This window comes from Chionomys nivalis, chromosome 5 (genome assembly GCF_950005125.1).
Source record: "Chionomys nivalis chromosome 5, mChiNiv1.1, whole genome shotgun sequence".
NCBI lineage: Eukaryota > Metazoa > Chordata > Mammalia > Rodentia > Cricetidae > Chionomys > Chionomys nivalis.
In genome coordinates, this window is record NC_080090.1 from 18951055 (window position 1) to 18973527 (window position 22473).

A 22473-nucleotide genomic window follows, 5' to 3' on the forward strand; every position below is an offset into this window, starting at 1 on the left:
AAATTTGATAGACATTAAAATTTCTAGATATTCTTCTCTGATATCTACTTAAAACCATAAAATTTTTATTTATTTGTTTTGTGTTCACATGTGTGTATGTGGGGTGGAAGTATGTGTGCGCCACAGTACATGTGTTGTAAGAATTGATTCTTGCCTTCCATTATATGGGTCCCAGGGCTTGAACTGAGGTTTGGCAGACTTGGAGGCAAGTGTCTTTACCAAATGAGCCATCTGACCCAAAGTCTATGAGGAGGAGGAAGAAGAGGAAAAGGAAGAGGAAGAGAAAGAGGAAGGAGGAAGAGGTCATATGCTTTTGAATTGAATTTTGGATTCTGCTACACTGCTTCCCCTAGTCTCCACTCCTGGTCCCTGATGAAGTTACCAGTTCTTTTCCCATGTTCTCTAGGCATGAGCCTTCTGCAGCACTAACCCTATAATTATAGCTGACTGTCTGTTGTTTATACAATGAGCCTTGGATCAGTCATTTGTAGTGGTGCTTGACAAATAACAGGTACACAATTATTGCTTGCTAAGTGTTTTAATTTGAAATAGATTTCACTCGATATGTTTACTAGATATATTATTAGCTCTACAACGGGGTATCTTGTTCTACTAGTGCAATTAACTCATACTATAATTTTCTTGTGAGAATAAATGAGCTCATACATACCTAACTGAACAGATCCGTATTGTTCACTGGATGTTACCACCACAAGTATGATTATTCTAAGCCCCTGATTTGCATAATACATTCTACAAAATGTTTAGGGAGATTGGGAGAAGCTTCTTCTACACACACATGTGAAGTATGGTCCCTGATTTGAAGTTTTATAATCTAATACAGCCATAAGGCAAGCATGAAATATTTAGAGTGAAAGGATTTATAGGCAAGCTCAAATATGAATAATCAAATCATTCTGTTAAATATGATGTGTTATTTATACCATTTATATTATAAATTATAGATCTAAGAAGTTGATTCACTGTTGTGTTTTTTATTTAACTCATTCTCTCTCTTTCCTCTCTCTCTCTCCTCTCTCTCTCTCTCTCTCTCTCCCCCTTTTTCTGGGGCAGGGTTTAAACAAAGCTACTCATCAAAGACATGCTTTTCTTTCTTTCGGAAGACTCGTCTCCGCTGTGTGTCACTCAGTTCCAGTGCCACTTTTGATTAAATAAGCTGGCTCAGATCACAGAGGGCAGTGTGGGGGAGTGCCCTGATGCTCAGGATCACAGCGGCCCAGAAGAGAGAAAACAAGACTGAGGGCAAGGATAGTTGATTCAAGCTCAGCTCCACCAGCTGACTAGCTGCTCAGCTTGTGGCTAATGGCTTTCTTTGTTTCCTCATGTGTAAAATGATGAACTTCAAGATTCATTTCAGTTCTGTTTTATGGTTGTGAGCTCTGGGAAGGCAAGGTTACTTTAGTGAGAGAAGAGAGCAAGCTAACATCTTTATAGCAAGGAGGAAACCTTCAGGGGTTCAGTCCCATGTTTCAAAGCAATAATTCCAATAATTCATTTTTGGAATTTCTCCCTCTTTACCTTTCACCAGCAGGAGCCAAGAGGTGTGATATTACTAGACATGTTCAGAAATCTGTCCCTCTGGCCCACAAGTACTGATAACATTGGCTGTGGCATCCCTGAAGTGGGTGATACCACTGCCAGGTGAGTTGGGGCTCTCCATGGAAGAAAGTCTGCGGCTTGTGTATTGCATGAAGAAGAGTACATCAGAGGACCATCGCCTGAGTCACCAGCAGCACAGGCTGTACAAGGAGCAAGGCTCTTGGCTGAGTCACCAGTCAATAAGAGTATTGCCGCGGGGCAATGTTTTTAGTTACTGAATTGTCGGTAGTTCCTGAGAATTTGCACTTTTTACCAGTAGAGTCTATTACCTACAACAGTTCCAGCAATTATGCACGGTGAAAAGTATTAGTTGCTCACTGATCACACTGCTACACATTCAATTGTTTTCAGGACAGCTTCTTGACCAGAATTTTGCCTGTGTGCACTGTGGAGAAAACAGTCTTCCTTGTCTACCTCCAGAGCAGGCTCTACTGCTTCTGTAGATGCCAGCAGAGTCCTTGTACAGTGTGTGATGCCACCAGAATGGGCAGACAGGCCACGGGAGGCCCCAGGATACCGAGCTCTTGAGATGTACAATGCCTCACTCATAGTCTTGCCTTATCCTCACCAGCATCATTTGTTGACTCAGATACGCGTTGTAGCAGAGCTGTCTAGAATTGTCTCACTCCTGTTATTAAACTTTGAATTCTTGAGGGTTAGGATGACAGCCTGATGGATCGGTCCCTAGCTCCTTATCCTTAACAGTTGCCGAATGGTATTTGCTGAATATAACGTGGAAAAAAATGTATGCAGCACTCAGAGACCTGGGCTTTGATGCTTGGATCATTCCAAATGAGGTGCTTAATTCTTGAAATAATAAAGGATGATAATATTGGATTAAGAAAATTGTGGTAGTCAGCAAATAATGCTCAGAAAATTTAAGGGTTTTGTTTGTTGGTATCGTTGCTGTTGTTGGTTTTTGGAAGTTCCCAGTGATAAGTTCTTTTTTTGTTATTGTTTGGTTGGTTGCTTGCTTTTTTAAGACAGGGTTTCTCTGTGTAGCCCTAACTGTCATGGAATTTGCTCTGTAGACCAGGCCTGCCTCTGCCTCCGGAGTGCTGAGATTAAAGGCATTCACCACCCCCACCCATAAAAGTACCCAGTCACGGTGGGTATTTTTTTGTTTGACATGTTGTTTGTTTGTTTCCTGAAGAACTCCTGTTGTGACCAAGCTCATCAAGTGTCCTGGTACACTCAACCCAGGCAGCTGTGCTGAGCAGAACAGCTCTTGCTGGTCTGTAGTCAGCAGCGGCACACACAGTTTAGAGGCTCATGGCTGGGCCACTAATCAATGAGGGTATTGTCCCCACGAGAGGATGTTTGCAGTTACGGAAAATTTCCATTTTCTAGTCTCCACATTTGTAGGAATTCATTAAGTCATGCATGCTGGAAAGTACTAGCTAGCTGCTAGTCAGTCATGCTGCTCGATTATAAAGGAAAGCATTTAATTGGGGTTGGCTTACAGTTCAGAAGTATAGTCCATTATCAGCATGGCAGAATGCATGGCAGCATGCAGGCAGACATGGTGCTGGAGGCGGAACTGAGAGCTCTACATCCAGATTCACAGGCAGCAGAAGGAGAGTGACACTGGGTCTGGCTTGAGCATCTGAAACCTGAAAACCTGCCCCCAGTGGCCACTTCCTGCAACAAGGCTGTACCTGTTCCAACAAGGCCACACCTCCTAATAGTGCCACTTCCTATGGACCTATGGGGGCCATTTGCATTCAATCCACCGCAAAGTGTATAGATGTTTACACTCAGTGGTAGAGGTGCCTCAAGACTTTCATCTCAATAAAGTCACTACCAAAGTGATTTTACTTATGTATTGTAATGGATTTGGGCTAACATTTATTTTTAAATATATTTTACTTTATTTAAAGTTTTTGAGTGTGTATGTATGTGGGCACATGTATCATAGTACACACGTGGAGGTCAGAGGACCACCTGTGGGAGCCTGTTCTCTTCTGCCATCATTTGGGTCTGGGATGGAACTCAGGTGGTCAGGTTTGGCACAGAGTTCCCTTATCCATTGATCATCTCACTGGCTCCCAGAACTAGCATTTATTAAGAACCTATTAGTTCTAGGTATGCATTCATTGTCTTAATCAATTCTAAATGTTACCATATGAAATGTACATCTTTTCTTATTGGTATTATTAGTAGTAAGTAGCTATTAAGTACTGTACCATGGGACACTCTGCTATGTGCCTTATTTGAATTACTTTTGAGACAGGGTCTATTTCAGCATAGGATATCCTTAAACCCCTGCTCCTCAAGTCTATGACTCCTGAATGCTGGGATTATTGGTAAATATTACCACTCCTAGCCCTTGAACTAATATAAATATTATAATTACTCCTATAAGCAAGTAGTACCACTAACTCCACTCAAAGGTGAGATTGAAACTTTAAAGGGGAAAGTAACCTGCCCACCACACAGTCTGCTGGTGGATTTACACCCAGCCTGATTCCACAGCCCAGACTCAAAGTCACCACAGTGGAGACAAGGAGCCTGCATCCCTAAGGACAATGATATCCTCCAACTTTCTGTGAAGTTTTCCGTATTGTCATCCTCCTCTTTGCTCTTGGCAAAGGGATGTTCCTGTCTTCTACCTTACCATCCACTGAAAGTTGGCATTCTCCAAGGTTCTGGTCTTGGCCTCTGCTGTCATTGCTGTCTATGGTTCTGATCTTTCTAATCACAGCCATCACATTTTGGGGATTTGGACAGTTTTAAGCTATCTCTCCCAGACAATGTATAGATGTCATTCTGCCTTCAGAAACCCCAGGACTCCTTTCAACTGGGGAACTCATAGTTTCATACAGAAAAAAATGCATTCCAGAAGGATTAAAACTGTAAAGGCAAACTGTGAAACAACAGTAAAGCAGAGGAAAGTTAGTTTAATCTATTCTTTGGTTAAGGAAGACCTTTTTTAAAAATTATACTATAATTACATCATTTATGTCTTTATTTTCCTTCCCCAGACTTTTTCACATATCTCCTTTTGCTCTCTTTCAAATTCATGTTATCTTTTTTGTTAATTATTGTTACATGCATATATGTCTATACATATATATATATATATTCCTAAATATAACCTGCTCAGTCTAAGTAATATATATATATATATATATATATATATATATATATATATGTATGTATGTATATGTATATATATATATTCAGGGGGGCTGACCATTTGATATTGGGGAATCAGTGGCTATGTTCTTCTCTAGAGAAGACTGTTTCTCCCCCTCTTAGCATTCCCTAGTTGCTCTGTACTTCTTTAGGCAGGATGGAGGCCTTGTGGGTTTTCTCCTGTCCACCCGGCATGTCACTATTGTCCTTCAGTTCATGGTTAGGCAGTCACGTTGGTGAGACTTTATGGGTTAGCTTCTGACATTACACATCTCACAGCACACTTCCTGGTCCTTTGGTTCTTACATTCTTTCCATTCCCTCTTCCTCAGTGTTCTCTGAGCTTAGGTGTAGAGGGATGTTTTATATCTACTGGGACTGGACTCCATGACTCCGCCTTTGACTTTGTAGGTTTCTGTGATGGATTCCACCTTTTGCAAAGAGAATTTCCTTGATAAGGGGTGAGGACTCATCTGTGGGTCTAAAGACAAACGTATAGGATGTGATTTAGAGATGTTGTTTTAGAAAAATTGTGGTTGTAAGTTTTCCTCTGAGATCTGTGACCTCACTAGGCATGAAGGAAAGCTTGTTAGTATGCTGTCATGCTCAGAAGCTGCAATATATGGAATAGACAACATTTAAATTGTTCTAGAAAGTTATTGCTGGCTGTAAAACACAGAGAGCTCTGTGAGACCCGGAATTACCCGTGATGGAAACAGTCCTCTTACCTCCAGTGACAATCACGTTTGCCTTAACGCAGTAGCAGAATGTGTTGGCTCCTCTTGGCATGGCAAATTCTCTGACGGGCCTGGAAAACAAAATTAGATGGGAAATGTTAATTGCAACTTAGAAATAAATTATGTTTAATGGGCTCATTCTAAATTGCTTATAAGTCTATTTGTTCAGAGTAACTGTGATACGTAATGACAGACTACTCACCGAGCCGCCCAATCTCTAGGTTCCCTGTTTTAGCTTGGGTATTTCCCAAAGGCCCATGGGATAAAGACTTAGCCCTAACTTACGGTGCATTGAGAGGTAATAGCACCTTCAAAAGACAAGGCCTAATACCTGGAGGTCGGGATGCCTAAATCCTCTTCCTTGCACTGCTTCATGACTGCCATTAGGTAAGTGAACAGGTTCCTCCACTGTGTGCCTCCCCCCCACAGACTCCTGCCACCATGGTATGGTATAGCAAGTCCAAAAGTAACAGGACCAAACCCTCATGAACTGAAACTTCCAAAATTGCGAGCCATAGTAGCCCATTTTTCTTTTATATTATTGATTTCAGGTACTTGTAACAGCAATGGAAAACAGACTAAATATTTTAAAATGTAAAAATCATTCTTAGTTTGCTGCTGTTATGAATGCTGCTGGCCCACTGGATTTGGCCCTTGGGCAATTTATTTTCTGATTCATGCTTGAGATCTGGGAACATGAAGCCTAAAGCAGTACAGCTCTATGACGATATTCAATTTTAACTTTTAAAGATTTTTTTATTTTTATTTTAGTACCTTAGCTCTTAGGTTAACAGGAGAAAGGAGTGGAAGTCTATTGAGCACTCAGAGTTCCAGGCATCAAACCAAGTACTTCACAACAGTTAATCAAAATGATTTTACGACTGTAAATGCCTTTATTGCCATTCATGGAGGGGAAAGCTAAGGCTAAGTTGTACCAATAGTCATAAGATAAGCGCTGGGACAGAAACCAGAACCATCCCATTCATTAGCGAGCTTATGGAACAATACTGTCATCTTTCCTCTGTAAGACTCTGCCTCTCAAGTGAGCAACTAAGAAAAGGTAATGTTCAGTGGTTGCTCGCTCACCTGTTGAAACTGCCAGGCTGTGCAGGAGTTAGAGGCTCAGCGTGTATGCTACACCAGGACAGCATGCTATGTGGCAATTAACTGCAGACCACCATCAGCTTCCTGGAACATAGCTCAGTTCCTGAAAGCTCTGCACAAAATTTTAAGCACTATGCTAATCATTTCTGGAATTAAAAATTTTTGAGAGTTTCCTTTCCTGCCCTTTTGGGAGATGTGCTGACTCCTATTTTTAACAGCTGACCAATTATGTATTTGTCTAGCTGCAGTTTCATCTGAAGCCTCATCATAGGAAATTGCAGAAATAGGAGCATATTGCACTCGGAATGGAGGAATCCAACTGTGCACTTGCTGTGCTTTTGTGATGGCTCTCCCGTGGCCATGGCAGCCCAGGAAAACATGCTCACAAGCATCACTTGAGAAACCTCTTCAGTCTCTAGATTTGGGGGGAGGGGGGAGCAAGCAGCTCAGAGGTTTCTGGAACACCTGATGGATCAAGGAGCCCTGTTTGCTGAGATTGTCTGAATATTTTTATCTCCCTACTTCCTGACTCTAGCTGTAATCAGCAGAGATTTAATCACCACCTACAAAATTCCAAGAGAGACAGTAAATGTTAGGAAGTTCAGGATCCATCTGGAAGACAAACGCCTGACTATTGTGAAATAGATGCTCTTTTCAGCAAACACGGCAATGCACCAGTTGTTTGGAGGGTTTAACCTTCCAGCTAATCTGTTTAAGACATTTAAGGACCAGATCTGAGGGATACTATGCAGCATAGGAATTTATGTTTCCTACAGCAGACTGTGTTTGTGTGCATGTGTATGAATGGAAAATAAGGGTAACAAAATATGACTAAATCAACTCTTTTTAGGGCTACCACAAACTCCTGTGTCACACACAAAACAATTAATTTTGCCTAGAATCCTGCTAACTAAATGATCATATTTTCTCTGACAAAATGTCAACATCTGATCTGAGATTTAAAAAAAAAAACAGCTAGTATCCACTTATGAGTAATTACATGCTATTCTCATCTTTCTGGGTCTGGGTTACCTCACTCATGTGGCTTTTATTTTTCAGTTTTTTATGTGGTGGATTATGTTGACAGATTTTCATATGTTGAACCATCCTTGCATCTCTGAGATGAAGTGGACTTAGCCATGGTGGATGATGTTCTGATATGCTTTTGGATTCAATTTGCCAGTATTTTATTTAGTATTTTAGCATGATTGTCCATGAATAAGTTTGGTCTCTCATTCTCTTTCTTAGTAATGTCTTTATGTGGCTTGGGTATCAGGGTAATTATAGCCTCATAAAAAGAATTTGTCAATGTTCCTTATATTTCTATTGTTTGGGACAATTTGAGGAGTATTGGTATTAATTCTTTGAAAATCATGTAGAATTTTGAGCTGAAAACATCTGGTCCTGAACTTTTTTTGGTTGGGAGACTTTTGATGACTGTTTTTATTTCTTTAGCAGTTATAGGTCTGTTTAATTTGCGTATTTGGTCTTGATTTAATTTTGGTAAGTGATATTTATCCAGAAAATTGTCCATTTCCTTTACGTTTTCCAGATTTGTGGAGTACAGGTTTTCAAAATATGACCTGATGATTCTCTGTATTTCCTCTGTGTCTATTATTATGTCCCCCTTTTCATTTCTCATTTTGTTAATTTGGATATTCTCTCTCTGCTTTTTGGTTAGTTTGGATAAAGGTTTGTCTATTTTGTTGATTTTCTCAAAGAACCAACTTTTTGTCTCATTGATTCTTTGTATTTTCTTTGTTTTCTTTGTTTCTATTTGTTGATTTCAGCTCCCACTTTGATTATTTCTTGCCATCTAGTTCTCCTTTTTGTTGTAAAGATTTCAAATGTTCTGTTGATTCACTACTTTGGGATTTTTCCAGCTTCTTTATGTAGGCATTTAGTGTTATGAACTTTCCTCTTAACAATACTTTCATCGTGTCCCATAGATTTGAGTATGTTGTATAGTCATTTTCATTGAATTTTAGGAAGCCTTTAATTTCTCCCTTTATTTCTTCCTTCACCCATTGATGATTCGGGTGATCATTGTTTAATTTACATGTGTTTGTGGGCTTTCTGAAATTAGTGTTGCTGATGAATTCTAGTTTTAAGCCATAGATCTGTGCCCCATTTTTTATTTGGATTATTTGGTATTTTGATGTCTAATTTCTTGAGTCCTTCATATATTTTGGAAATCAGTCCTCTGATGTGGGATTGGGATGATCTTTTTCCATTCAGTAGGCTGCCTTTTTGTCTTATTTACTGTGTTTACTTATTTACTTTTTGTTTTACAGAAGCTTCTCCATTTCAGGAGGTTCTATTTATTTATTGTTGCTCTCAGTGTCTGTGCTACTGGTGTTATATTTAGAAAGTGGTCTCCTGTGCCCAAGCATTGAAGGCTATGACCCCAGAGAAGCTAAATAACAAGGACAACCCTAAAAGAAACATATATAGATCAGCCTAGGAAGGGGAAATAGACAAGTTCTCCTTGGAAAACTGGGGGCATCAGAGTGACCAGAGAAGAGAGGGTTTAAGGGGATGAGGAGGGGAGGAGGAGATTGGGGAGGGAACTTGAGGGAATGGGATAGTCGAGATGAAGGAAGGACAGAGATGGAGAACAAGGAAAGAGATATCTTGATTGAAGAATCCATTATGGGGCTCGAAAGAAACCTGGCACTAGAGAAATTCCCAGGAATCTACAAGGATGACCCCAGCTAAGACCCTAAGCAATAGAGGAGAGGGTGCCCGAACTGGCCTTGCCCTGTAGTCAGATTGATGATTATCTTAAATATCACCATAGAACCTTTATCTAGCAACTTATGGAAGCAGAGGCAAAGATTAACACTTGGTCAAGCTCTCAAAGGCCAGTGGAAGAGTGGGAGGAGTGAGAATATGATCAAAGAGGTCAAGACCATGATGGGTTCACCCACTGAAACAGTCTACCTGAGCTAATGGGAGCTCACCAACTTCAGTCGGACAGGAAAGGAACCAGCATAGTACCAAACTAGTCCCTCTGAATGTATGTGACAGTTGTATGGATGAGGCAGACTGAGGGGCCACTGACAATGAGACCAGGATTTATCCCTACTACTTGTACTGACCTTTTGAAACCCATTGTCTTTGAAGAAATACCTTGTTCAGCCTAGATATAGGAGGACCTTGGTCCTTCCTCGGAGAAAAATGCCTTATACTCTCTGAGGAGTGGATGGGGGTTGGGGAGGAAGGTGGAAGGAATGAGAGGAGAGGAGGAGATGGGAACTGGAATTGGTATATAAAATGAAAAAAGATAGTTTAAAAAAAACGCCAAAAAAACCCTCTATCTAAATCTTTGCAAAAGTTAGTCGCCCAATCATAAAGATATCTGCTTAAGCAATTATCTCCTAAGAACAGTCTCTCCTGATCACTCTGTCAAAACCCTGCCTCCCATTGCCCTCCACCCCAATGCTACTTCATTTCTGTCACTTAGTTCATATTGTTTCCCACAAGACCATGAGCTCCAAGAGTTAGTCTTTTTTAAATATTTCTTTTATTTTTGAGATTGTAATGTTTTTGTTTTGTTTTTGTGAGACAGGGTTTCTCTGTAGCTTTGGATCTTGTCCTGGAACTCTCTCTGTAGACTAGGCTGACCTCGAACTCACAGAGAGTTCCTGTCTCTGCCTCCTGAGTGCTAGGATTAAAGGTGTGCACCACCATCGGCTAGCCTGAGATTATAATTGGACTGTTTCTTCTTTTCCTTTTCTTCCTCCAAACCTTCTGTGTATAAGCCTCCTTTCTCTCTTTCAAATTCATGGTCTCTTTCTACACTAATTGTCATTACATATATCTATGTATGTGCATAAATATTTCTAAATACAAATTGTTACAGTCTGTATAACGTTATTTGTCTGCGTGTTTTGGAGGCTGACCATTTGGTATTGGATAACCAATTGGTGTGCTTGTCCCCAGGGAATACTCTCAGCATCCCTTAGCTGCTTCTAGCTCTTTGTATAGGGTCGAGGTCTCATGGGCTTTCTTCCATGAGCCTTTAGGTTAAATTAAAGAGCTGTTGGGTACTGTCCACGGTGTGTGAGCTACTACTGCACTCTTAGGGCAATAGTGCCATGCTGGCCATTGCTGTGATTCACCAGTGGTATAGCTGGGTAAGAATGTTAACTGCCCTCCTTTGGAAGCTTGCACAATCAGAGAGGAGGCATTCAGGTAGGTAGGTTTTAGTTCAGGGACATCTGGGCCCTGTTTCTGAAGTAAATGCATGGTGTCTTCAGCAACAGGGACTTACCTTCTGCCTGTGGGGTAACCAAGGGCAACAGCAAGGAATACCCTGTAATGTTTTTTGTATACCACTACATTAGTGCTTGCAATTGGGCTTGGTCTATAATAGACATACAGTTAAAGTTAAGGATTTAGAAAATAAAACCGATCTCTCCCATTTATTTCTTTTATCCTGTAGGTTATCAGTTCTGAAAAATTACGGGAAAAAGCTGTTCTCTCTCCTTATCTCCCTCCACTGGTTAAAATCAAATTTTTATAATTTTAAAACTTTTTTCATATCTTTCTCAGTTGATCTTCCATTTCCCACTTACTTTTTTTCTAATCCATGCTTTAATTTGAGGAAACAGATCAATATCTGGAGAGGCTGAAGCGGAGGCTTGGGGCTCTGCTGAGAAAAGGGGCTGGGATTTGGTTGAGAGATACTGTGGGCAGTCAGGGGTGTGTGCCAAGTCCAATGATGAGATATGCTCTCATGTGCCTAACCTCATAGGCAGTGCGGAAAGGCAATTGGGGAGATGCTCAGTGAAATGTGACATAACAGAATAACAGAGTTCAGTGGGGTTGCTTGGTGGTTACAGTGAGATTGAAGCCTTCAATAACAAGGAACAGAGGTTTGAGACACTGATGCTGGAGTTTCTGAAGAGCTAAGGTCTAAGCAAAGGGTGAGGACCTGCCATTGTTGTTGCAGCTAAATGTACTGGGTAGCTTTACAGTCAACTTGCCACAACCTAGAATCAATTGAGTAATTATTATTAATCAGATTTGCCTGAGGGCATGTCTGGAGGAGATTGGTTTGAGTGTTTTGAAGGAGGACTTAAGCCCACTGCAGACAGCACCATCTCGCAGGCTGGGCTCTCTGAGAATACAGAAAGTTTTCCACTGCAGCAGAAACAGAACTAGAACATGAAGTTTTTTATTTCTACTTTATCATGTTATCAGTGACAATAGGGAACAACCCTAAATAATACAACATCTTCCTTAAGAAGGAAGAGCTAGGTTTTCTCATCACTCTGAATCCAGATGCTATGTGTTTGTTTTGGCTGCTGTAGCTTTTCTTGTTGATAAAAATCATGGCTAAATGGATTCATCTATTCTTTCTTTCATTCTAGCTCATATTGGAAGAGATCTTTACCTCTCTGGGCTTTGCACAAAGCTAACACTTATCACTTCCATTTCTGAACTTTTCTGTGTCTTCATAAACCATTCCATTGTCCTTAACACACTGCTTGACATAGACGGTTATCTACCTACGTGCTGGTGTGCCCTTGTGCTGGTAAATGTTTACATCTGGCACCAAAGTTGGGACAGAGCCATTGCTTACTGGTGTCTGCAGGTCTCTGCAAAAATATATTATTCCCACCATAGCTAATTCCACACCATCAATGATAGCCTTGCACATTAGTTGGTAAAAGATACAGAACTATATAGCACTATATGATATTTATACTTTCTGGAGATGGAAAAAAAACATGAAGAAGTTAATTGTAGATTATAGTAAACTAAATGGGAGGCAATAGGTTGGGCTTGGGATTTGTCTTACCTTTGTTTTTAATATAATTGGATTGTGAATTTGCATCATTTAACTTTTAGTCATGGCAGTGTTTGACAAAGGCTTGCCAAACTCCTGAACACTCAGCTGATGAGGGCTAGTTCTACAGAATATTTCTGATTTCATGTCCAGATATGATTTTTCACTTAGATTTAAAGTACTTAGAGCAAAGGTCATGAGTGAAACATGTTGGCTAAATATACGTTGATGACGGTTATGTTTTGGATTACAAACTGCCCTACAGGATCACAGTGTGCCTCTGGGTGCCACATCACTTGTTATAATGACCCTCAAAGAGGCCTGGGTTTATCAGCAGTGGTGATATTGTGGCTCCAAATTTGCTCTCTTTGGAAATGAAAGCTAGATGACGGAAAGTTTGTCTTCCACAGGACCACAAGGGTCTGTTATGGTTCCATGTGTGTAGGGAATGGAAGAAACCTCAGATGAGTGAATTCTGAATGAATGTGTATCTTGATATAGGTGTAGCCTGTCAAGGATTCCAGGACCATGTGAAATAGGCAAAGTCATTGCTCATATGGTTCAGAATAAAAAGAAATGGCAAAGCTTCTCTTTGGAGTCCATGTATGAGTGTTTATGAATGACTGATCCATGTGTACAAAGACTAGCAAAGGCAGCTTCCTCCTCCTGGCTGTTTACAACCTAAGACTGCATGTACAAAGACCTCCTCTACCAAAACTAGCCAACCCCTCTTCATGTGCTGTAAACTGAAAAATGTGCTAGGGATCCAGGTTGTGGTGGTTCTATTAGAGAACCCTACCTGGTCCCCACTTTATTGTACATGTGGTTGTTTGCTGCTCCTGTCTTCATTCCCTCATCATCCCTAGCCAGGGTTCCAGGACTCAAGTCCTGTGGGTGGAGGCACATATGTTTCACAATGCACAGCCATGGTTGTTCTCCATGGCTATGGCCATGTTATGAATTTACAGCATAGGATAAAATCAAATTGGATGCACAGTTGCACCCATTTCTTAATTAGTTTGTGTTTGAGAAATGTACTTCTGCAAAATGCCAGCATGCACTCATTAGCAATTAATTGTGTTACAGAAACTAAATAAAACTCTATAATTAATCACATCATATAAATGACATTTGTGGAAATTGATTCAGTGTCAGGGAATAAAATTATTTTTAATATGCAGCGAAGCTTTTAAATTAAATCTCTCAGTGTGATAATATTATAGACCAAAATAAGCATTTTTAGCTTCTAAGTAAAAAATACAAAATGTGGGTCTTTCATGAAGCCTACAATTATTTTTCTTTTTTACAGAAAATGTAAGGTCATCAGTCATCTGAGAGATATGGTAGGCTCTACTAAGTTTCTAATTCTTATTCCTCTACTAAAAATTAGCTTGGAAGTTGCTTTTGTTTATGTTTTGATTTCTGATTGGCCTTTTTCACCTATTATATGTTTTTAATTTTATTTATTTATATTTATTAATATGTACATATATTAAAATGTATTTCCTGTAAGCGATATATATTTGATTTTTATTTTTTTAATCATCAGATAACCTCTATCTCCTAGCTGCGGCATTTACTATTGACATTTGAAGTGACTGTTGATATCAGATTTGCATCTACTATGTTTATTATTTTCTACTCATCTCCCTTGTACTTTGTTTCTATTTTTGTCTTCCACTCTTTTTCTACCTTTCTGCTGGTTTCTTTTCACTGAACATCTTATGGATTTGCACTATTTATGCTTTCAGTCTTTGTTTAATTTCTATATTTATGAATGTCTGCACTTCTATGTCTGGCTGATTTCTCATCATTAAGGTTCATAATTGTTGTTTTGTTTCTTTGGATATCAACAATTTCCTTCTAGTCCCATCCTTTCTCTTCTTCTTCCTAAGGTTGCCCTGGAGTTTGTGACATACATAGTACACAAATTCACAGTAGTATAAGTAATTTATAATAACAAAACAATACTAATTTTCTCTCTAATCCCTTGTTTATTGCTTTCTTTTTACTTATGTACAAGCACATATATGTGTACACATGTTCAGCGATGTTGTTGACATTGTAACAGATGCCAATTGATTAGATCACTTAAATTAAGGAAATGAAGTCTCTTTTAACCTTTTTTTCTTTATAATTTTCTTCTTATAAATACACCAATCTCCCACACAAGTCTTCCCTTGCTTTGAAAAGCTTCTCCTTGTATTCCCGGAAAGCAGGCTGATGCACAACAAATTTCTTTTCTTTTGTTTGTCTGAGGAAGTTTTAATTCTTTATTTTTATTTATTTACTTTAGATAGGGTCTCATGTATCCCAGACTGACCTGAAAGAGGCTGGTTGGCAAGCATCACTTTGAGCTCCTGTCAAAAGTGCTGGTGTTCTGTATACTTCAAGAGTAATTTTAAAAATAATGTGCACAGAATCCCAAGCTTGTTCTTTTTCTTTGGGTAGTTTTGCTTTTTTCTTCTCAGTACTAAATATTTTATGCTATGCTCTTGCTTGCATGATTTCTGGGAAAGTGTGAGTGTGTGCTGTTCTTCCTTATAAGTTATTAGGAAATATTTAACTTGATAGAATATTAGGGAGATATTTTTATTAGGGTAACAAAAGCCTTTTCCAACTACAAAATGAAGAAAAGAAGAAAGGAACAAAAAAAGGAAGGAAGGAAGGAAAAAGAGAAAGAAACAAAGTGTCTCACAGACTTTGGGATTTTTTTTTATTCTAGTTATTGATGCAGCAAGTGCTCCTGCAGGTGTATAAGAAAGTGGGCTGAAGCCGGGCGGTGGTGGCGCACGCCTTTAATCCCAGCACTCGGGAGGCAGAGGCAGGTGGATCTCTGGGAGTTCGAGGCCAGCCTGGTCTACAAGAGCTAGTTCCGGGACAGGCACCAAAGCTACAGAGAAACCCTGTCTCGAAAAACCAAAAAAAAAAAAAAAAGAAAAGAAAAAAAAAAAGTGGGTTGAGCGAGCTCTGTGGAACAAACCAGTAAACAGTATTCCTCCATGGCCTCTGCATCAGTATCTGCCCCCAGGTTCCTATCACGACTTCCCTGGGTGATGGACTGCAAGCTCTAAGATGCAATAACACCTCCCCACTGAAACTTGGTTTTAGTCATGATGTTTTATCACAGCAATAGAAGCCTGACTAAGACAAGGTACTCCACGTTAGAAATTTCCCATGTGCCCATTTGCGATTCCTGCTCCTGCCATCAACCCTAGGCAAACAGTGAAGCTACATTTTGTCTCTATAAATCTGTCCTTCGAGGTGTGTCAAATAAATGGAATTACACAAGATACAGAATTTTCACTAAGCCTCTGTCCCTTAGAATGTTTTTGAAGTTTATCTGCCATTATAAGTATCTTAAAGTTTTAAAAAATTCAAATGCTATAACTAGTTATTAGGAAATATTTAACCAGATTGAAAATGAGTCAGATATTACTCAAACTCACAGTTCTATGAGAACACTAGTTGATGTGCTTATGATAGATAAAATATGATTGGCTACATACAGATTATAAGCAGAGTTTGCTGGCTAGCTAAAACGATTCTGAAGTGTAAACTTTTACCTATAAAATAATGCTTAAAATATAGATACAGGTCTATCGACTTATTACAATACATTAGACCAATAAACAATTCTTTGGAGTGCTGGGAATAAAAGCTAGGGTCTCATGAATGCTAGGCATGTGCTCCAGCTGAGCTATGTCCCCAGTCCCCACTAAACAACAGTTGGGTTTGCCTCCTGTGAAGAGGATGTATCATATTCACATGAATAGGATGAACTTTTGTTTTACCCAAAAGTCCTGCCACCCCAAGGGGACAGCTAACTTCTGATATTTCTGAAAACTACTCTGAACATTATATGGTTGAGGTGGGCCTATCGTTTTAAGAATGCTGAGGATCCCAGAATGCTCACGTAGATACACGGTTGTACTTACAAATTGTCCTCAAGTCTCTTCAAGGATTCCAAAACCAATGAATGAACACTGTCTAAGGAGCAGGATCCAAAGCAATTGAGAGCTGGAATGTATCTGATTTTCATAACCCAGTCATTATGCAACTTCCTCTTGACACTGGGAATGAAAAGGGGGGTTGTTATGTTAGACACATCTTTTCTTCTGTTTAGCATCTCACTTGGTTTGGATCGGGTTGTAACTGTGAACTCCGCTAAGTCTACAGGTGCGCTGGAGCCCTCCGTATCACACCATGTTCAGCAGTTCCACTGGTCTTTGTCTAGCATATTTAAAGTGTTAAAAAAAATAACTTTACAAGGCTCTTGTTATATCTTGAGCTATGACTTCAGAAGCAAAGGTGTGACTCAATTTGATTAGATTTAGAATCGCTTAGGAAACATACCTCTAGATGCGATGTGAAAAGTTTAGCTGAGGAAGGAGGAACCACCCTGAATGCGGGTGACACCGTTCTATGAGCTGGCATCCAGGCATAAAAGCATGAACATCGGCATCCATCACTGACAGCAGACGTGTGACAAACTTATGGATCTGCCACCATGCGTGCCTCATTGTCATGGGCTGTACCCCATCTAAACCCAGCGGCAGAATGCATCCACCATGTGTGCCTCCTCATGACGGGCTGTACCCATTCTAAACCCAGGGGCAGAATAAACCCTGCCTTCCCTAACTTAATCTCTCAGCTATTTTGTCACAATGACAAAAAAGGAAACTAATAAGAAAAGAACAATTTAGGAGGATCTCAGTGTGATATTGGCCATCTTATTCTTACTTTAATGAAAAAATTATGAGCATCCACATGTGTTTAGCATAATGGGCATCACGTGACTTCTATTTGAACAGACACATTTGAGACTCCAGGTATCAGTGTTGTGCAGCATGGAAGGGAGCATCTAGAGGAGACCCGTTCTTTTTCCCCCGTCCTAGATTGTGTTTAATTGTGAACTCTTGATATTGGTGAGTTCTCCGATTTGTACAGTGTTCCATATATCAGTGTTTTCTGGCCACATTCTTACTGACTCGAACAAATTCTGAGGATGGCAACTTCAGTAAATCTTTTATGATGGTTACAAAATTTAACTATCCTTCCCGGCTTATAATTCATCCCACCCCACACCATTCTCATTTCTGACATGCCTATCTAATGAGTGGAGGAACTGACCATGGACCGAGGACCTTTTGGGCAAGTGGCCCACCTCTTAGTGGGGAAAAGGTTCTATTATCTGTGCCTATCATGAATGAAATAAGGAGCCCATAGTGTACAGGGCAGCACACCACACAGGGATAGATATAAAACAGATAAAACTCAGCCCAGATATAGGGGCATGAAATGGAGCTGTCTTCCTGACTGTGTTATTAGAGTTCCAGCAACATGACTAATCTTAATTCAATGCAGCAACAATCGTACTGAGAAAAGGACATGAACAGATGATTCATGTGTGTACATACAGTACAAATAAATAAGTACTAAAATAATAATAAGTGTGTATGTCTATGTGTCAGTGCTTGTGGGTGCAGGTGCCAACTGAGGCCAGAAGGAGTCAGGTCCCCTGGAGCTGAAATTACAAGCATTTGTGAGCTGCTCAGCGTGGGCACCTTGGTCACGGTCCTCTGCAAGAGCAGCACATGCTCCTAACTATTGAGCCATCTCTTCAGCCCAGGAGAATGTTTTTAATTGAATGCTGAGCTCAATGAAGGAATACTAACTCCTTGTCTCTCATATTCGCAACAAATATTTATTGCAGTATATTTCAGTTTTTAAATTTACTCTCTTGAAGTCTTGGAAACTTAATTTGGCAGATAGTCAAGTCTATCAAATTATTTTTTTAAAAAAAAACTATCTATTGCTTTTATGTATAGAAAGTTTCTTATTCAGTTGCCAGGAAGTAATCATAAATACACAAAAATATACATTTTGTTGTTTCTTCATAATGTTACTTTTTAGTTTATCTCAGTCTATCAGGTACCTATAGATTTTAATAGCCAACAACACTTGAATTTCAGTTACTAATTATGCTTTCCTCATTTTCTTGGAAGTTTCTTGAGATGAGAAGTGTATCTTCTTTCATTTTTAAATGTCCTGAAACAGTCTTGCTATGTAGCCCATGCTAACCTGGAGTTCAATATATAGTCTAGGCTAGCCTCAAACTCATGATTCCTCTGCCTCTGCCTCCCAGAGACTGGGTCTATAGTTATGACCCTCCAAGCCTAGATTAGGCGGCCTTAATTCTGAAAAGCACTGTGGGTCTTGCATCTCGTTTCACTCAATGCCTATAGAACTGAACAATGTCCACAATTGTTAGAGCAAAGGGAAGATTATTCACGTGATGTCCTTACCTTTTAAAATTCTTGGAGTCTAGGACCTGGGTCTGTAATTTCTTCCTTGTTTTTGCCTGCTTTAATCCAAAGTCATCGCTGTTTACAGTGAACCTGTTCACAAACCCCCCATCATCTCCCAGGAGGATGTCATCTCTGCAGAGCTGGTCAGGGAGGGGCACCACACACACGCACAGCAGGCAGTGGTCCATGGGCTTGATGACAAAATAGTGCTCCTGGAAGCACAGGAATGTTGTGAATGAGATGCACTCGAACTGCTGCACATGGTTGGGGTTTTAGCTCAGGAGCAAGTAGCAGAGCACCTGTTCAGTGTGCAGGCGGTGCCGAGGTCCAACCCCAGTATCTTATAGACACACAAACAGAGACACACATACAGACACAGACACACAGGGACACACAGACACACAGACAGAGACACACATACAGACACAGACACACTGAGAGACACAGACACACATACAGAGACACACATACAGACACAGACACACTGAGAGACACAGACACACAGACAGAGACACACATACAGACACAGACACACAGAGAGACACAGACACACATACAGAGACACACATACAGACACAGACACACTGAGAGACACAGACACACAGACAGAGACACACATACAGACACAGACACACAGAGAGACACAGATGCACAAACAGAGACACATACATGCACATGCACTCATATATGTGCATGCATCCACGCACACACCCACAGGTTGGGGGAGAAATTTCTGTGTTGTTTCTCATTTTAGATCCTATAGTGATAGAGGAACTTGGAAAATCTAGGCAAAAATTAACCAAATAGAAGTTAAAGCTGTGAACCCAGAAAAGAAGAGCTACTCTCTCGGCCTGGGTGAGTTTGGGATCTTAGGAACTGTGAATGCCTTCTCTTGACTTTGTTTGGAAATACTGAGCTGGCCTCAAACTCCCCATGTATTCTAGAGCGATCTTAACACACACACACACACACACACACACCTGCCTCTCCCTCCAAAGTGCTGGGATCTGTGTTGCTGCCTTACCATGCCTGGTTTATGGAATGCTCGAGGTTGAAGCCAGGTTGAAGCCCCATCCATGCTTGGTAATGCTCTTGAATTTTATACAAAATTATCAGGAGAAAAGTATTCTACTATTCACGACTATCTATAACTATCCAACAAGTACTTGCAAGCTGATTCTGTATTATTAAGTGGGTTCACTAAGCTAGGCAGCTATTCTTGCTTTTAGAGAACTTACTGTCCTAAGATAGAAAAATGGCAGATGAAAATTTTTGCTATTTTTCCATTTCTTTAGAATGGGTGAGCGTTGATATATTTAGAGGCTCCCTGAGCCACCAACTAATATGCAGTGAGCACTAACTAAGCACAAACATTGCTCCAGGAATGGCTGTACCAGATGAGCACAACAAAGCTTCCCACCCTCTGGAAGCTACTCTGCAAGAAGGAAGGACAGAGAGTGAGATGGAGCCCATGTTAGGCCATTACTGTTTATGTCCCATGGGCAGAGGTGGTAGTGGGGTGGGGGGTGACATTTGATCTGGGACTTAAACTGCTGGAAAGAGAATGAGGAAATAGAGGGGAAGGAGCTCTACAAAGGGCAGAGAGGGGAGAAACTGCAGGGCCCTGTCTTAGGTGGAGGTGTCAGATACAAGGGTGTTCAGAAAGGGAGAGAGGGGGAGAGGGAGGGAGGGAAGGGAGGAGAGGGAAAGAGAAAAGAGAAGGGAAGTGAGAAAAGGAAGCAAGGCTCCAGCAGGAGGGAGGGAGGGAGCCCGAGGAGAATAGGGAAAGGGCTGAATACTGTGAAGAACACAAGGACAAGCTGGCAAGGCCGAGACAAAGGTCAGCAGGAACCACAGATGGCTCAGCTGAGCTTGCAGGTTCTCCTCTGTGATGGTGTCCTGAGGGTTGTGTTCTCCCCAGCAGCGCTCAGCCACTGTGTGCAGCACAAAGAGCTGCGATGCCTTTCCAAGGTTACAGCTGGAAGCAAGCAGGGGGCAAAGATGGCCGTGGTGCCCAGCTGTCCCACCTAGGGTGCAGGCAGGAAGGAGTGAATCATGAGGGACTAGAGATAAAGAAGAGGCTTCCTTGAGTTAAAAATCAAGTGTGCAAACAGGAGAACCTGAATAAAAAACAACACAAAGTCCAGGACCTGGGGTTAGCATTCTGAGAAAAGGTTTCTGAGTCAGCTCCAATCCTATGAGACTTTATACAGTATGCTCTTCCTAAGGATGCTGGGCTGGGGGGAGAGGCCTTGCCCTTGATAACAAGCATAGTCAAAAAGATAATGCTTCGTTGTGTACAAGGATATTAAAGAGCAAATGAGTTTTCTGTGGTAGCAAGAGGATGTCTGGAGCCACGAGGACCAGTAAAGAGCAGAGGATGAGGGGTGTGGAGAGATTACCACCCAATCTCAGAAAATAACAAGAAACTAAAATCCAACAGCAACAGCAGAAACTAAAAGAATTACCTTTTTCCTCTCAAAACTGAAACCAAAATGAGAGCTGAGTGAAGCTCTAAAAGAAAACTGCATTCCCTTTTCATGACCTGGTGCTGATGCTGAACTCTATCTTAAATGGTTACGTAGTAACTTCCCTCCGTTCCAAGAGTTACTCATTACGCAGTGGCTGGGCTCACATCCTTACAGAGATTCAGCACACAGCCTCATGTTTCCATCACTCCTCTCTGCACAGTACCTGGCTGCTCCCTTGAGCTTTATAATCCCAGACGATAATGGTCCTCTCTGTAGTGGCAACAATTCGCTTTAGCTGGCCCAGGTAATCACAGCCCGTGATCCAGGAGGTATCCTGATAGAAGAGCACACAGTTGGAGACGATAGGGCTAAGGATGATGCTCCAATGGTAGAGCACTTGCCTAGCACGCACCAGGCCCTAGGTTCAGTCTCCAGTACCACAAGACATAGGGGATGGGGATGGGGAATCAAGTAGTTTTCCTTCTACCTCAAGGTATTGGAAGGCAGGAAGAAAGTTACTGACGTTAGAAAACCCTTGTGGTAGCAGAGCTTACAGGGCATCTCCTTGGAGTGGCATAAGGAAAGGAGTAGGGTTCCTCCATTCTGCCTTGTTTCTTAGTACCAGTAGCTGGAGACTGACTCAGCTAATGTGGGAATTGCTCCTTGGAAGAGCGCGATGGCTGGACAAGCAGCCAGCTTTTGCAGCATTCATGCCCAATGAGGTCATTTATTTCCATGAGCAGCTAGAAGCAAGGCTCTGATTAAGCAAGTGCTCCAGTCTTGCTGCCTGCTATCGCTTTCATCTAGAAAAGCCCTTAGTGATCAGACATCCATCTGATCTAAAGCTGAGGCTCATTGCCTCTCTTGGGTCTCAGCTCAAGTCTGGAAGTTTTAACAGCATCAACAGAAACAGCAGCCTGGGTTGTCTGGAGTGTCAGAAATGTGCGTACACATGAATCTTCCATAAATCCACCAGGAACCAAATGGGTTTGTTCCATTACAGAAACAGAGGCTGAGAAGTTTAACAAGAACCGGGGCTCTAAGACTAGGTAGTGTGTTGTCTCTTGGTAATTTAGTGAATTCACTGGGTGCATGCGAACAGGGAAAAAAAAAAAAAAACCTCCAGCATCCCTGCATCTCTCATAAATTGTCAGGGTAGGGGTGCGGTGGACCAGAAAGCCGGAAACCACAGCTTTCTATCTGCTTCCAAGTAACTACACATCCTAGTGACATGCAGTCTGCTGCCAAGTAACTGCACGTTCTAGTGACATGCAATCGGCTCCCAAGTAACTGCAC

At 41.0% G+C, this 22473-nt stretch overlaps 1 protein-coding gene across 1 annotated transcript in view; it reads right to left on the reverse strand.

Moving 5' to 3' along the window:
• Window positions 1–22473, reverse strand: part of Wdr64 (WD repeat domain 64) — a 99963-nt gene that overhangs the window by 51656 nt on the left and 25834 nt on the right. The window contains exons 6-9 of the mRNA XM_057770768.1: window positions 21401–21511; window positions 18704–18918; window positions 16334–16468; window positions 5486–5565 (exon numbers count right to left, since the gene is read on the reverse strand). Coding sequence (XP_057626751.1) covers window positions 5486–5565; window positions 16334–16468; window positions 18704–18918; window positions 21401–21511 — 541 coding nt within the window. The remainder of the gene's footprint in view (window positions 1–5485; window positions 5566–16333; window positions 16469–18703; window positions 18919–21400; window positions 21512–22473) is intronic.